The 16,514-nt window shown below is 37.2% G+C and overlaps 2 protein-coding genes across 2 annotated transcripts; one reads left to right on the forward strand and one right to left on the reverse strand.

The window, feature by feature from the left end:
* The first annotated feature begins 8,458 nt into the window (after positions 1-8,458).
* LOC111389178 (temperature-induced lipocalin-1-like) lies at positions 8,459-9,840 on the forward strand. Its single transcript, XM_023014070.1, has 2 exons — positions 8,459-8,924; positions 9,362-9,840. The coding sequence occupies exons 1-2, from the start codon at positions 8,553-8,555 to the stop codon at positions 9,545-9,547; spliced, it is 558 nt and encodes a 185-aa protein (XP_022869838.1). The 5' UTR covers positions 8,459-8,552; the 3' UTR covers positions 9,548-9,840.
* A 278-nt stretch (positions 9,841-10,118) lies between these two features.
* On the reverse strand, positions 10,119-11,738 carry LOC111389177 (UDP-glycosyltransferase 89B2). The gene has a single exon (XM_023014069.1). It carries the CDS (start codon positions 11,644-11,646, stop codon positions 10,222-10,224), a length of 1,425 nt encoding a protein of 474 aa, XP_022869837.1. The 5' UTR covers positions 11,647-11,738; the 3' UTR covers positions 10,119-10,221.
* Between the last annotated feature and the right edge of the window lie 4,776 nt (positions 11,739-16,514).

A 16,514-nucleotide genomic window follows, 5' to 3' on the forward strand; every position in this document is an offset into this window, starting at 1 on the left:
TTTTAAGTAAATATTTTTAAACACTCCGTGCATGGTGTGAAAACGGAGTGAATATTCACTCTGTGCACGGAGAATTTTTTTTTTTTTCCCTTTCCTGCTTCCCGGAGAATTTTTTTCGTTTTTATTTTTCTCATCACGCAACTTTACGAGACGCAAGATCTAAACCTACTATCTTTCATCTCTCTCTTTCTCTCACGCCATAATCACATTTCACGCTGCCTCCCCCCCCCCTTTTTTTAGCCAAATTGTCGATAGTAAGCAAGCGATCGAAGTCGACGTTTTTCTTCTTGATAGCCACACCTGGTTAGTCTTTTTTTGTGATCTAAGAAATTTTTTAACCCATATTTTTTCAATTTCTTTGAATTTTAGGATATTATGTTTTCTTTTCGATAATTTTGACACGATGGGTTTATCTTTACAATTTGGTGCTCTTAAGTGTAATTGTGTATATGTCCATATGTTTGAAGCTGATTTCCTAAACCTACTCTTTTTGGGAAACGAACAGTGATATTCGAAGAATTCAGTCTTAATGGTGTTAGCAGAGCTAGAGTTCAGTCCAAATTCGCTTAGGCCTCGTATCTGTGAATGGTCGGATCATTGTAAGACGACTTATTTTTCCTCCGTCTTTACTGTTTTGAAGATATAAAAATATGATTTTATTGTTGAGTTATTTTAAATATCAAATGATATTCTTTTCTGTCTGTGTTGTCTAGGTTTTTGTGTATAATTTAAGTGCTTAATTTCATAATTTTCATAAGAAAGTGTTATGCAGTTTTTTTCATGATATTGCGTATCTTTTATAATATTTTTTTCCCTATTTTTTATCCGGAATTTTGACGCTTTTGTAATCAAGTTAAAACGAAAACACAAGTACTTGTTGGGGATCCAAAGGAAAAGATTATGCTTTACCTGAAGACTTGGTACTCTCAAATTTTAATTTTTATTGCTGATTTGCTTCCCAATCTTACAATTGTATTGGACTCCATGTCTGTTTGGTAAGGCCAAATTTCACCATTCTCTTGTCTACTTCAAAAACTATTTCATGTTCTAAAAAATTAAAATAATTAGTTAATTAATTAATATACAGTGTCACAGTCCTTGGATGGGTGTTTATGATATCTATGGGTTTCGATGCTGCTGCAAGGTATTTATGATATCTTTTATTTTCCCTTTTTTCATTTTTCAGTGCTTTGCTAAGTATTGAATTAATTTTTGCTCTTAATGAATCAAATTCATTACTTCTAATTAATTTTAATATATAGAAATTTCACCCGTTGTCAAGGTCTCTGGATGATATAGAATATCAGATACTTCTACAATACAAAAGAATAGAGAATGATGAATAAATTTAAATAGAGAATGACTTCATAAGTACTGTTTATTTTCTTTTGATTCAACTATTTTCTGCAAGGCACATTTTGGATTCACATAAGTTCACTTCCTCCCATTCAATCCAACAGACGAAGGGACGGTTCTAGCATACATAAATCCAGCTGATAAACTGCATCAAGTGAGCAAAGGCGCACCAGAGGTAAAATGCCCAAAGTTTGTCATTATTCTTATGCTTATGCCATGAACTTTTTGTTGATAAATGTTCTCCAGCCACAAAAAAGACAGTTGATGGTCTCATTTATCCAAACAGAATACATCACCCTCTACGTAATAAATCAAGTACTCAAATTTTGCTGTCTGTTAGAAGAAAATAATGTTTTCACTCAATAGATTACTTTGAACAATTGTAAAAGAGCTCATACGTGTTTCATAGGCTATAAAAATGTACTTTTAACAAATTTTGCTTCCGGTAAAAGTTTTGCCGAGACTCTTTGAAGAGTTGGAGTTCAAGCTGAATCAGTTTTATATGAAGGCAAAACTACACGGTGTTTCTTCAGGTACCTGGTTGTTCCATATGCGTCTATTCTTCCCTTTGAGTCTTTCTTGTTTTGCTTGTAAAAAGCACAAACTATAGGATCAATTTGAGATGCTTTAATTTACTGAAATCTTTTCCACTTCTCATGACTAAATTATTTATTCTTCTTTAGAATCTATGTTGTAAGGTTAACCTTTTTTTATTATGGATATCTCCTATTCCATTTCAAAAGTAAGACCATGCATTTTCCATTTTGCCATATACTAACATTACCTTAAGAAAAAACATAGTTAGTGCATTGCACGAGCATGAGGCTAGTTTACTCATAAGTGAAAAATTAAGCTGTAAAATAAATGATAAGTTCACACTATGAGTTTGAGTTAAAGCTTACAAATAAGAGTGATGCTAGTTAGTCTTGTAGGTATCAAGCACCCATCAAGATGACAACATATGTTAATTCATTAAAATGTAAATAGAGATTGATCTATTTAATTGAATTTATCATATACTACTTGAAATTGATGTTCTAATGCAAGTAGGACTAAGTAACATTCTTTTAAAAATAAGGGATAATTGAAAGAGAAGCTTCAAACCTTTGAAACTTTAGCAGACTTACCCCAAACATTTCATTTGTTGCAGTTGTCACTCATAACATTTCCAAACATTGCATGTGATGCCCTTTTGAATGATTTTCGTCAAAAATTCTGTTAGTTGACCATCAAACTAAATTTTGACCACCTTTTAATCAATTTTAAAAGGCCAAAAAAAGGTTAAAATGGTAATTTTCTATTTATCACATTAAACAATTAAAAAATTAAAATGAAAAACCCAAAAAGGAAAAAAAAAGAAGGAAAAAAAGAGAGAGAAATTGTTCTTCTTCTTCTCCACGAAACACAGCCGTCGCATTGCCCTTGCTATACCTTGCATCGCCTCCCCCATAGTGATGGGCTCGGCTCGTCTCGACAAGTCGAGCTCGTGGCTTGTGAAAGACGAGCGAAGCTCATGATGTCACGAGCCACTAGCTCGTGGGCCGAGTCGAGCCACGAGCAGCTCGCGAGCTCGTGATTTTTTTAATTTTTTTGGTAAATTTGCACATTTTTTTTTATAAATTTGCATTTTTTTATGAGTCAGAGCCACCCACGAGCCGAGTTTTAACGAGCCGCTTGGCCTATTTGACATCCCTACTCCCCCATGGACATTGTGACTAAGTCCTCCATGGCGGTCGCCATGACCTCACTTGGTGCAATCAACATAGTCTATTCTAACACCATACCTTCTCATTAGGCCTCATTGGTTCGACTAGCAAAATCACACAAAATTCCCTTCAGGCATGAACTCATCTTCAAATCTCCCTCTGATTCAATTTTATTGCCAATGAGTTTTCGTCTTCTCCTTGCAATTTTGTAACTGAATCTGGAACTCGAAAATCGAAACTATTGGGGATTGTTAAAATATTTGAATGGGAAAAAGTAACTGACAAGGAAACTAGGGTTTCTAAGTACATGACAAAGTCCATGGTTTCATTGCCGGCTAGTTATAAATTTGAGGATATTGCAAGCTATTTAGTAAAAAATGAGCTTGAATGTTGGTGTTCAAGGATGTGGTGGAGGTGGTTGCAGCAATCGTTTCAGATTAGGTTGGGGGAAGAAGAAGAAGGATTTCTCTTCTTTTTTTTTTCTTTTGTTTTTGAGTTTAGTTTTTGATTTGTTTAATGTGGTAAATAAAGAATTACTATTTTGCCCTTTTAAAATTGATTAAAAGTGGTCAAAATTTAGTTTGATGGTTAACTAATGAAATTTTTTATGGAAACCATTCAAAAGGGCCTCACATGTAACATTTGGAAATGTTAACGGTGGCATGATTGCAACAAATGAAAGGTTTGAAAAAAGTCTGCTAATATTTCAAAAGTTTGAAACTTCTACTGCAATTATCCCTAAAAATAATTTAACTTAAGTAAAGGTTATTTTGGGAAAAGTAAAGTTTTCGACTAAAAAAGCCAAATACACTATTTTCAAAACTAGAAATTTTCATTTTTTATAGAATTAAGTTAAATCCGATTACTAATTTTTTTTTTTTTTTTTTTTTTTTTTTTTTTTTTTTTTTTTTAAAACACAAAAACATCAAATGTCTGTTAGAAGAATATCCGAGGCTCAGATTCACCTTTATCGTCAAAAAATCGAAGGCTGAATCCGCCATGGCTGCAAAAATCAGTTGCCTACTGAGATGGGCAAATCAGATTTCGCCGCGCCAATATACGGATTCGCTTATATCTGATCTTCTGATTCAAAAATTCATCACAGCCTCAAAAATTGATTAATCACTGCACATTTTCGATAACCGATCTCAATCTATTGAGCCCAGGACAGAACTCAATGCTTTTTCTTCGCGAAAAAAATTAGTACAGATTAACGATTAGGGTTTGTAAGAATGGAAATTACTGGGGATCATCATCATTTTCATCATCAAGTTACATCACAAGGGCTGTTGACATAGCAAAAAGTTGTGAAATTATAGGCCACGATTTCGCAGAGGGGGGGCAACCACCCTCGAAAACACCCTCCTCTTTTTCCGTCCCTCATTCTTCAGCAAATGAGATTTTTGGGTCTTCATTTATACCCACGCCCAATTGGCCCCATTATTCCATATTAAATTATAATTATTTTTCCTTTTTTCTTATCAATTACACATTTTCCAATAAAATAATAATACACGTAAATTCAAATTTTTTTTTAAAATTAAATTACACATTCTCCAAAAAATTCTATTCTTCTTATTATAACGTGAAATAAAAGAGACCAAACGAGCGTATAACCTGCATAATTTATTATTATTTATATTGATATTTGACTTTTTTTCACCATTTGATTCCCAGCTTACAACATGTGAGTTTGGTCATTTTACACCTCGCTCTCTATTTAAAATAAAACTCTTTAATTTTCATATTAATTTTTAATCACATTCATGTAATAAAATATTTTATATGTAAATTTAAAAAGTTTTCTTACTTTTTTACCATACATTGTCCAAAAAATAATATTCAAAATATTATTTTGATGGCCATCAAATAGGGACTTAATCGAGAAGGATTGTAGTTTTCAAACTCGATTCGATCATTCTTACAAGTAAATATTAATTAATTGGCCTCGAAAAGTGTTATAATTTTCAAACTCATTTAATTTATTCTAAATAGTTCAAAAATTCACTAAAATTAAAGAAAAAGATTTATATCTAAAAGTTTAACCATTACCCATTTCAAAATTAAGAAATAAGGTTTAAAACTTCAAAAATTAGGTATTATTAAATTTTATTTATGAAATTATTAATTAAATATATTAATGTCACAAATTTATAGAATTTGATTACAAATTATCGAATTAATTGGTTACAATTTAATTCTGGGTCACAAATAAAAAATTTTATAAATCACAAATTGTTTCTCTGTCACAAATCAAAAAATTTATAGGTCGCAAACTATTCTCTGTGAGAGTTTAAAAATTTTAGAGGTCATAGATTATACATCAATTAGAAAATCACAAATTTTATAAAGTACGTCTTATTTAATGGTCACAAATTATCATATGAATCGATCACAACTTAGTAAATTGTGAGTCACAGTCACATTTTTTAGGTTACATTTTCATTGATTACAAATTAACCAATTTTTTGAGTCACAATCAACCAAAGAATTAGTTACAAATTATTTATGGTTAACAATCAACCAAATAACTGATCATAAACACTCTCCATGCCCAACCTAACCTCACTATCACCACTAAAAACGATGATACTATTACGTTGTCGTTGCACCGTCGTCGCCACTGCCAAATCTAACAAAACCACTGCCACCATCAGATCCAACAACGCCACCATCAAATCCATCCCCCTAGATCTACCGTCGATCCAACAAAATATATCTCTACTACCAGATCCACCACCACCATTTCCACCAATAAAAATCACACTCTAAACAAGTAAAACCATCGCCACCACCATTCATTGTGCGAGGTGCCTTAAAGCGCAACGTTTCCAAGTCGCTACGAGCAATGCTATAGCAAATATGCCTCGTTGACGTTGCGAACGGCTTTTGCGCATGACGTTACGTAGAGAAGCCTTGTCGATGGCGATGCACGACTTCCTGTAGTACTGTTCCGACGTCTAGGCATGTCCGGCGACGATGGTGAGGTAGAGAGAAGAAGAGGTAGAGTAGAGAGAGAATGGATTGAGAAGGAAGAAAGAAATGAATATTAGGGTTTGAGATTTGGATTTATAATCAATTGAATTTTATAATATTATTATTTTTTATTAAAATATCGTATTATTATATGATTTTTGTGTATATATAGAATATAATTCTTGTTATAAAACTAAAGAAAAGAGAGAAAATAAGAAAAGAAATAGAGAGTCAAACCGTAACTCCTGCCCCTATGTTAGGTGGCTGTAATATTTTGTTATGTTCTACCGCTATTACGTCAAAAATAAAAGGTTCGTTCCAGATTCAAAACTGACCCCCCCCCCAAAAAAAAATAAAAATAAAAAAATTCTCGGTACATCGTCTTTTCCTGAAATGGAACTTTCATACTAGAGCAAGAAAAGCAAGTCATTAATGGATATTATTAAGAGGGTCGTGCAGATCCAGTCTAGTCTCACTTTCATTCCACAAGCATCAAGATCAAATAAATGTGCATCTTTCGATAGGAAATGCTTACTCTTTTTTATGGGTTCATTTTTTGTTTAGGGCCAATAACTGGCCACGTGTATTTCATTCTCTTCGATCTTCTCTTTGATTGATTTTTATGAAGTCGCACTAGGAGCTAGTTCTTGCTATCTAAGAATTGCTTCATGGATCTCATCGAAAATATTTGATACTTCTTGGCCTTCCTAGCCATCTTCAGTGTAGCCTACCCACTGAAGACCATAACGTAAGTAACTCAGTGCTTCATACAGGAAAAATGAAAGCAGAATTAGTTCGGATCCTCCCAAGGTTTGAAGAGGGGCTTGGTAGATAAAAAAGTTAGGGGAGAAGGACTGAGTAGATGATACATTATGGGACGCCTACCCATGAGTATGACGCTCCTGTATAAAGCCGTATCCAATATTAGACTGAAAAATAAAGTTTAGAAAGGTCTGACTTCTAAGATATCTAAATGAAAGAATTTCTTGTAATGCCTCCAGATAAGGTTAATCCGCAAGCATCGATCATACATAAGGTTTTGAATCCTAAAGCGCAAGCGAGCTTAGCATTCAAATCGATTCTCATCCCTAGCCCTAAAAGGTGGACACCCCTCCCCCCCACCTTGCCCGGGCTTTGGAAACCCCATTGAAGTCGAATTCCCATTATAAGATTTACAATTGAAATAAAATAGGTCTTCTAAACTAAATAATGTTTATCTATGTATCATGATAATATATGTATCATGATAATACTAAATAATCATCAATAATTATCTCATTATTTTACAACAATTCTAATTTTTGAAATGCAATATTTAAAAGTAGAAGTCCATGTAATTTCCACTAAAATTAATTCCTTACGCAGCCCAATTCAACAAATACAATTGGATCATTTGACAACCCAATCCAAACCATCAAACCGAACATTCCATCAAATTTTATGTGCGTAGGCCTAAGAAGTCCGAAACGTTCCATGTAGACTAAACCAACCCCTCAATCCCATAACCAAACAGACATTTATACCACTAGCTAAAGTTGAACGTGCAATATCATTAGTCAGAGTTGAACATACAAATGCACGTTATTTTTAAATACTTTATAAGTGATGTAAAAATAGTATTTAATACCAATTTGTTGGAATAATTTGATGAGTCTCAAACGAATTAAAGAAAATAAAATTTAAGAGAATAAAATTGCAATCTTAAAACTTGAATTCTATGATTCAAATTTTTTGTGATAATAAAATATTACAAATGAACAAGATTTTTATTCTACATTCATTACATATAAATAAATTATTAATACATGAATCTAAACATCCATTAAAATTACTAGATACATAAATAAAAATAAGTTTATCTATAATAATTTTAAATTCATGTACATCAAGAGTTATTGAGTCTAGATTAATGTGAATGGTAATTAATCGAGAATTATTAACACAAAATTCATACATGATAAATATTTCGTAATATTTATTACATATTGAAAAATAAAAAGTAAGATATTATTGAATTATTGTGGGGTCAAAATTATCCAAAAAGTGATTATCACTTGATGTGAGAATTGATTAAATCTTAAATGATTGTAAGTTATGAATTTTTTTTTAAAAATAATAAATGAATAATGACGATGAATCTTTCAAATTGTACACATAAAAAATTTATTTAATCAAAATTAATTATATTATAATTACTTTTCAAATTATAATTCAGTCAATACGATAATGACTCAACTCGACCTACATAGACACTACCCTCATACATTCTAGCCAGCTGAACTATGGTCATATTCCAGAAACAACCCAATATTCTAGGACTTTCCAAATATCTTCAATTGCACACGTGTAAGTCCATAAACAGTCCACGTATATCACCACTAATGGAATGTCACATTTATATTTATCTCAAAATCAAAACCCACAACTGGATTTGCCTTATCCAGATATTCCTCCTCTTTCTTACACACAAAGCTACATATTTCTCTCATTTGATTGCAAAAATAATCTTAAGAAATGGCCAAGAGAGAGATGGAAGTGGTGAAGGGTTTGGACGTAGAAAAATACATGGGAAGATGGTACGAAATAGCTTCATTTCCATCAAGATTTCAGCCCAAAAATGGTGTCAATACAAGAGCCACCTACACTCTGAACCCTGATGGAACTGTACGTGTTCTTAATGAGACATGGACTGATGGCAAAAGAGGGTTCATTCAAGGCACTGCATGGAAGGTTGATCCCAAAAGTGATGAGGCAAAACTCGAAGTCAGATTCTATGTGCCCCCGTTTTTGCCTATAATTCCTGTCACTGGGGACTACTGGGTTTTGTATATTGATGATGATTATCAGCATGCTTTGATTGGCCAGCCCAGTAGGAGATATCTTTGGGTATGTTATTCTCATTTTATTTCTTCATATATATTCATGTCATCATGTGGGGTGTATCTTTTTTATTTTACCTTCTTTTCATATTCACATTTTTATCTGTTTGGTGGTTTCTTGATTTGGATGATTTCTTGTTCTTCGAATATTGAAAATTCTTGATGATTTTAGAGGAATTTGGCTAAGCTTGGTAGCTCTTAAGAGTTGTTTCGAATGTTAGCCTCTGTTTAGTACACACAAAAATCATATTTTCAGTAGATTACGATAATATATACTTAAAATGCTTATAAAAGTTGTGATTCCTTTTAAGTATAAAACAATCTCAAATGTGTGAATATAAAAATTCTCAAATATGTGAACATAAAAATAGTTAAAATTTGTTGCGAATGAATTGATGATCCTAATAAACATATGTTGGTTCATTTTCTTTGTGTTTGTTTCAGATATTGTGCAGGCAGCCCCAGCTCGATGAGGAGACATATAATATGCTTGTACAAAAAGCTAAAGATGAAGGGTATGATGTTGAGAAACTCCACAAGACACCACAGGCTAATCCTCCACCAGAGAGTGAAGATGCACCTAAGGACACCAAAGGAATTTGGTGGATTAAGTCCATTTTTGGGAAGTGATTAAGAAGCAGATTAACTATAAAATGAATTAAATGTGTGTAAGAAATATAAAAAATTATGGTCAGAGCCCTATCCAAACTTCATGTGAACGACGTGTTTGGTTGGTCACTTAGACAATAAAGAATAGAAGTGAAAATCTTGCTTATTATATCGTCTGATTGTGTTTGGCACAAAAGGTATTGTAAATTATATAAGTATTCTCTCTTTGATCTTTGTAGATTATGAAGTCAAGTGTGTTTTATTATGCATTTTGGATTGTCCATGTGAAGTTTGAATGAGAATTTCCAATTGTCCTTGGTTATCTTCATTTTTATCCGAAAATGTTAAAAAATGTTGTAAGGGTAAAGGTTCTTGAACGTATGTGCTAAGATTATCAATGTTCCCTATATATTAGGGTATTCATTCCGGGATGAACTAATTTATGCGATGGGACAATATCCAAGGCAAGAGTTTGATCATTTTTGATCAAGAAATAATTCATACGTTGTTTAATAGAAATATAAAATACGAAAAAAGATGTTAATTTATTTTTCGAAATAATTCAAACGTTATTTAATAGAAATACAAGACATGAAAAAAGACGTTAATTTATTTTTCTTCCCAGTAGTAAGCATGTAAACATAGACTTCATCTTTATTGTCACAAAGATACAAGTTCCACATGGTTGATCCAAACTACAAACCAAACCTTAATTCAGAAACATGCCTTACAAATGCATCCAAATTCTTGAATGAACTTCCCTCTTTTCCAATTGCCTCAACTGCAGCCTTGCTTAGGTTTTTTGCGATCGCCCTTTTCTCTATCCATTTCGCACTTGTAAAGTCACCCAAAAACTTCACTAAATCATTCGATTCAAGTACAGTTTCATCCCCTTCACACACTCTTATTGCAACCTTAAGTTCATCAACCAACAAGGTTGCATTGGCAAATTGATCTGCCCCCATTGGCCATGCCAGCATTGGCACCCCAGCAACAATTCCTTCAATTGTAGAATTCCAACCACAATGTGTCAAGAATGCACCTATGGCTTTGTGCCTAAGTATCAACACTTGTGGGGCCCATCCTTTGATCACGAGGCCTCGTTCGGCCACACGATCCTCGAACCCGGGTGGGATATCGCCATAATCTTCATCGTCCACGTGTCCTTTCGTCTTGCCCTTAACACACAGGATGAATTTCACCCCACTTTTCTCCAAGCCTAAGGTTAGTTCCTTCATTTGCTTATTTGTTAGCACTGCTTGGCTTCCAAAACAGATATAAACTACAGTGTGATCTTGACACGCGTCTAGCCACGAGCTAACTACACTAGACAAAACCTCACTCGGCCCACCCCGCTCAACCGGCCCAACATCATCCAGAGGCAAAACCGGCCCAATGGACCACAACCTATCATTGCCCAACTCATTCGACAAATAATCCAAGTAAACCCTTTCTAGCCCACTAAATGTATTGATCACAAGCCCATAACTCGCCACGTTAGCACGAAACCCATCCTTGACAAATTCTGAAACTGGGTCTCCCTCAATATAGCTACGATATATAGGAGAAAGCTGCCACCAGGGGTAAACCGGACAACTCGGAATCTTGGAAAATTTTATCATTTCATTTTCGTCCTCCGACTTCTGTCTTTTTGGCATATCACACCACAAGGATAAAATTACAGAAATAGCCAAGGCACCGGATGGGTAAAAAACATACCTCCGAATTCCTAGCTCAACGGCAAGATGGTGGATCCACCCCAAGAACATGTCGGAAATGATGGCTACCGGTGGCGAAGGGTGGCTCTCGAACCAATTGAGTATAGGACTTTTGAGTTGACCCAACGCGTGCAACATTGACCGAAAACCACCAGCGGGGAGATCGACGGTGTTCTCGACGCCATCTGGGATGGCGGGGTGCGGTGGAAAAGGGAGGACGAGGGTACTGATGGAGGGGTGTTTGGAGAGAAGAGGGTGGAGGAGGTGGAGGTTTTTAGGGGTGACAAGAATGGTTATAGTGAGACCGGCAGTGGCTAGGTGGTGGGTGAAGTCGAGAAGGGGTATCATGTGCCCCTGCGCAGGATAAGGGAAGATCAGGATGTGTGCTCCGGATTCAGACATCCTTGGTCCTCGGAAAATCGGAGCGAGAATATGGCTGGGGGACTACAATGGGTTTGGTGAGAGAGTTGAATAAGGAACCAATGGAATTCGACCGGGTCATCCTTTTCATTTTTTTTTGGTTATCTGTCCTTTTAGTAGGGCCCTCGTGTTTCAAGATAGATTTAGAAAAAGGATGGAGGTCGCAGGCCCCCACCAGGCAAGAGCGGAGGTGACCTCCTATTTTATTTTTATTTTTATTTTTATTTTTTTTTTGTGGGCCCTGACCCTTACTGTGAGGGTTTTGTGAGGCCCGTGAACCGAGCTCTTGTACGTGGAGCTCAATCCATTTATAAATCAACAGTGCTCTTTGTATAAAAATTTAGTTCACGAAATGTCACAGAATACTCACGACAGGGGAGTGTGTTTTTTTTTGACCTTTTCCTATTACACCATGAAACCCACCCATTTGAGTGTCTCCACCCATGTAAGTGTGTAAAAAAATTCTATAACACATCCTTCTGTACACAGAGCATTTTTAATTGGAAATTGACCTAAGTCCTGCTTCACCCATTAAAATTATCTCCATTTCTTCTTATCAATTATATTCTTTTTAATAAAATATTATTATAAGAAGTTTCATAAATTTTTTTAACTACACGTTCTTTCAAAAAAAAAAAAAATCCAATTGTTATAATTTCAAATAATTCCAAATGAGAAATGTTAATTGTTAATAATGGTATATGTGATAATGAATTATTGTCACATTCATCCATACTATCCATCAAATTCACAATTTAGCAAATAAATTATACCATTTCAAATACAACAAATAACATTTTTCTTCTTATTTTGATACTTCTTATGTTAATCTCATTTAATGATATCCTTCTTTTCTCAGCACTTAGAGCGTATAAGATTTAATATTATTCACCAACCACTTAATTTTTTCGAGGTTTTTTGAAGAAATCAATAATGCATGCTTTGGGCACCGTACAATAAAGAAAAATGTGTTAGAAATTACTTTCTTGACATATTTATTTCCAATTGTACACATGTTTGGTACAACTGTATGTACATAGTTTTGACTCACAGTTGCTAGTCTCGTAAAGTTTTTGAAAGGTTGAAGTTGAAAATTTATTTGAGCTTTCTAAATTGCAATTTGAATCAAATCGAAAGTGCATGGACGAGCTTGTTTCAGGATTTTCCTTAACAGAGCAGCTCGTTTTAAATGACTTGGGTTTACTACGCTAAAAATCACCAAAATTGAATTGCTTTACATTTGAATAAGAGTCATATGTATATTTTTGAATCAAATAAAGCTATATAGTATCAATTGAACACCAGTTAGACATCAGTATGTCATGTGGCCTAATAAATAAGTCATAATAAAAAATTCGGATTTTCAACTTTATGTGAACGATATACATTTTATATGACTAGAGAGAATTGGTTGACAAATTTGATTTGAAGTACTATAAATAAACTCATATTGTTATAAAAATGAAAAAAAGAGAAGAGAACGGAGAGAAGTCAATAGACTTGTGTGTATTTTATTATGAACTAAAGCCCTGTATTTATAGGGCAGAATTAGGGATACAACAGTAATTATTTTTAGGGCTCCAGAGGTATAATTGTCTTTCACCTCTAAATCGTAATAAAATTTTCTTTTACAACACTCTCCCTTGAATGACACATTACAAAATATCTGTCTCGTAAAAATCTTGTTTGATAAAAACACAATGGGAATAAAATCAAAATGAAGGAAAAAGAGTACGATTATTTTGGAGTACTAAAAATAAATGCTGCTGTTACGCCTCATTTTACGAGCCTCGGTACCGAAGTAACCGAAGTGTCATCTCGCCACTCCGAAGCCGGTGAAATCAAATAGATCACTCCGACCTCCCGAAACTTCTCCAAAGTGATACACCGATTCCTATCACTGATCTACCGAAGTGTCCCGTCTCTGAGGTCGGGTTCAAGTGGACCCCCGTTAGAAGATTCGCTGCCAATTTAAGATTTGCTCTTCATATAAGGTTTAAATTGATTTGACGTCCCCCATAAAGCTGTTTGATGTGACTTATCAACTTTATGTCAATTCAACTCGGGGGAAACAAACTGTCCGCCCACTCTACAAGCGCGGCTGATTGACGCCTATGAGCAGACGCTTCATACCGTCAGATGTATACACGTGTTCCACATCCCACGGTTCATACCACCTATAAATACCCAAAGATTGGCCAGAGGCAAAGGTAATGAAACTCTCAATAGATAGCACTCCATAACAAGTTTATATATTCTCCTCCCCCTTTATTGACTGATTGATTTGTGTAGTCCCTGGACACTGTTCCGACCACCCAAACCTGACTTGACCGTCGGAGTGTATACGGCCGCCACCCCCGTCGGTTCCGGCCGTGTGCGCCTGACAGTTTGTTCATTTCGTAGGGAGGAATACGTGGAGTAGCTACAAGTTGGCCACGTGGAAGAGCCATTTTTAGAGGTCAACAGTTTGGCGCCGTCTGTGGGAAACGTCATTCCCCATTCAAAGTCCTACATTCCCCGTCGGAGAAGCCACCGGAAAACCGGCGACTGACCCTGAAAAGGGAGGCATTCTTGAAAAAGAATAAAAGTCAAGTTACAATCCAAGTTCTTACTATCCTTGAAAGAAGAGGTAGGATGAGCTACAGCCGTGAAGACAACCCCATCAGAGAGGCCTCTGAAGAGGAAATACTTCACAACAATGTTACTCATCAGAGACCGCATCACCGGCGTCGACGAGGTGAAAGAACAGCCGTACTCACCGAAGGAATGGCCCAGATAGCTGCAGGCATGAGAGACATAGCAGCTCAGAATATGGCGATGCGGGAACTTCTCATGCAAGCTCAGGGACACCAGATGCCCCAAGGATCGTATCCGGTACGGGAAATCCCTTTGTCTCATTCTCGAGGCCACACGAGTCGGCACACCGAACGTCCTCTCGAAAGAGAGGATAACACCGAAGCGACATCTTATATGCAGGAGAGCCACCCATCAGAACCACCCTTGGGGGACAACTTTCCTCAAGAACATGATGACCAGAGGTCAGTAAGCGTCTTCGACCGGTTAGGGAACGATCCTAGCAATAGGATCCGCCCTTCAAGAGGGTCGGCCCGGTCAGACAACAAAGAGGAGTATGTCCCTCCTCCTAGAAACAGGAAGGAGAGGAGAAACTTAGTCGATTGGGGGAGCCGGGGGAAAGCACCTCCTCCATCCCAAGACGTCCAAGATGACCAAGGATCAGAGGGGCCCTGCCGATCTTACGAGATTGACGATGATGACGATAACCTCCCTTTCTCAAGGGAAATCCGAAGCTTCCCAATGCCAACTAATTTCATGCCCCCAAAGATCCCCAAGTGCGAGGGAAAAGGGGATCCGGAGAAGCACCTCACAAAGTATATGACGCAAATGAGTCTTAGGGGAGCCTCACCTGCTCTAAAGTACAGAGCCTTCCATTTAACACTAGGCGGAGCCGCCGAGGTGTGGTACAGCAGGCTTCCTCCCCTAAGCATCAGAAGTTGGCCGGATTTGAAGAAAGCATTTTTGAACCAGTACCTCTCATGCAGGGAAGGAGAGGCACCGATCCAACGCCTGCAAGACATGAGGCAGGCCCCTGGAGAGATGCTGAAAAGCTATCTCGCCAGGTTTACAGACGAGATTACTTACTGCGAACAGGTCACTGACAGGGAAGCCCTTTCGGCCCTGAAAGGTGGCCTCAACATGAACACTTTGTTTTGGAGGGACGTGCGCAGCAAGAATCCCTCCACGTACGACGAGCTGGTGGAGATGATGAGGGTGGAAATAATTAGTGAAGAAATGATTGATCATCGTAACCGTGCCACGCAGGGACTCCCTCCCCCACAGAGGCAGGTAGGTCGAGGCCCCGCAGCGCCCCTTGTTACTCAGCAATGGACCCAAGCAGGGCATACCATAGCTCCCACATCCGGACAGGCCCTAGCTTTCGCCACATTGAACGCAGTGCCGGTGTTGGCATATGATAGCGCACCCACTGAGGCAGCACCATCCGGAAGAACTGACAACAACAACAAGAAGAAGAAGAGGCCAAACAGGCCCTTGCCAGGAGCAAGATTTTGTACTTTCCATCAACTATATGGGCATGACACCAGTGAGTGTCGGGATGTCAACCGGCGCCCTGATCGAAGCAACCCCCTCACTTCCAGCAGAAATGAGCACCCCCGCAGATCCCCCTCCCCGAGGAGGGAAGGAAGGGGTCACCAGGAACAACCTCCTAGCAGAAGAGAATCAAGAAACCGAGGCCAATCCAGGAAAGAGAACCAAGCTCAATTCGCTGGAAGCCAGGTCATCAGGGAAATCGATACCATCATCGGGGGACCCCACGTCGGTGGCAACACCAGGAACGCCCAGAGAAATTATACAAGAGAAGCTAAGGATCCCCCGATGATCACCTACATTGTCGACAAATCAAAAACAGCGAACAAGATGGCCCCAATCACCTTCTCGCAGGAAGACGCAGAGGGAGTTCACCATCCCCATTGCGATGCTCTGGTTGTAAGGGCCGTAGTGGCTAGAAACGGATTAAAACGCATGCTCGTTGACAACGGCAGCTCCGTGAACATATTGTTTGGCTCCACTTTTGACAAAATGCAAATTGAACATGGGTTAATCCCCATGACCGACCCGCTGTTCGGATTCACTGGGGACAGCATCATCCCACGAGGGCGGATTACCCTGCCTGTGGAAATGGGTTCGGCCCCCCTGGTCGCCCAGCATTTCATGGAATTTCTGGTGGTAGATCATAGGTCGGCTTATCATGGGTGTTGGGCATACCGGCTCTAAAAGATCTTTGGGCTGTGACGTCCATTCACTATCTGTGC

The sequence above is a fragment of the Olea europaea genome, unplaced genomic scaffold (assembly GCF_002742605.1).
Source record: "Olea europaea var. sylvestris unplaced genomic scaffold, O_europaea_v1 scaffold568, whole genome shotgun sequence".
NCBI lineage: Eukaryota > Viridiplantae > Streptophyta > Magnoliopsida > Lamiales > Oleaceae > Olea > Olea europaea.

Excerpts from the sequence above, each read along its gene's own strand:
- LOC111389178 (XM_023014070.1), top strand. The coding sequence starts at position 8,553 with ATGGCCAAGAGAGAGATGGAAGTGGTGAAGGGTTTGGACGTAGAAAAA. Across the intron at positions 8,925-9,361 it reads CCAGTAGGAGATATCTTTGG|ATATTGTGCAGGCAGCCCCA; the intron begins GTATGTTATTCT and ends TGTTTGTTTCAG.
- LOC111389177 (XM_023014069.1), bottom strand. The coding sequence starts at position 11,646 with ATGTCTGAATCCGGAGCACACATCCTGATCTTCCCTTATCCTGCGCAG.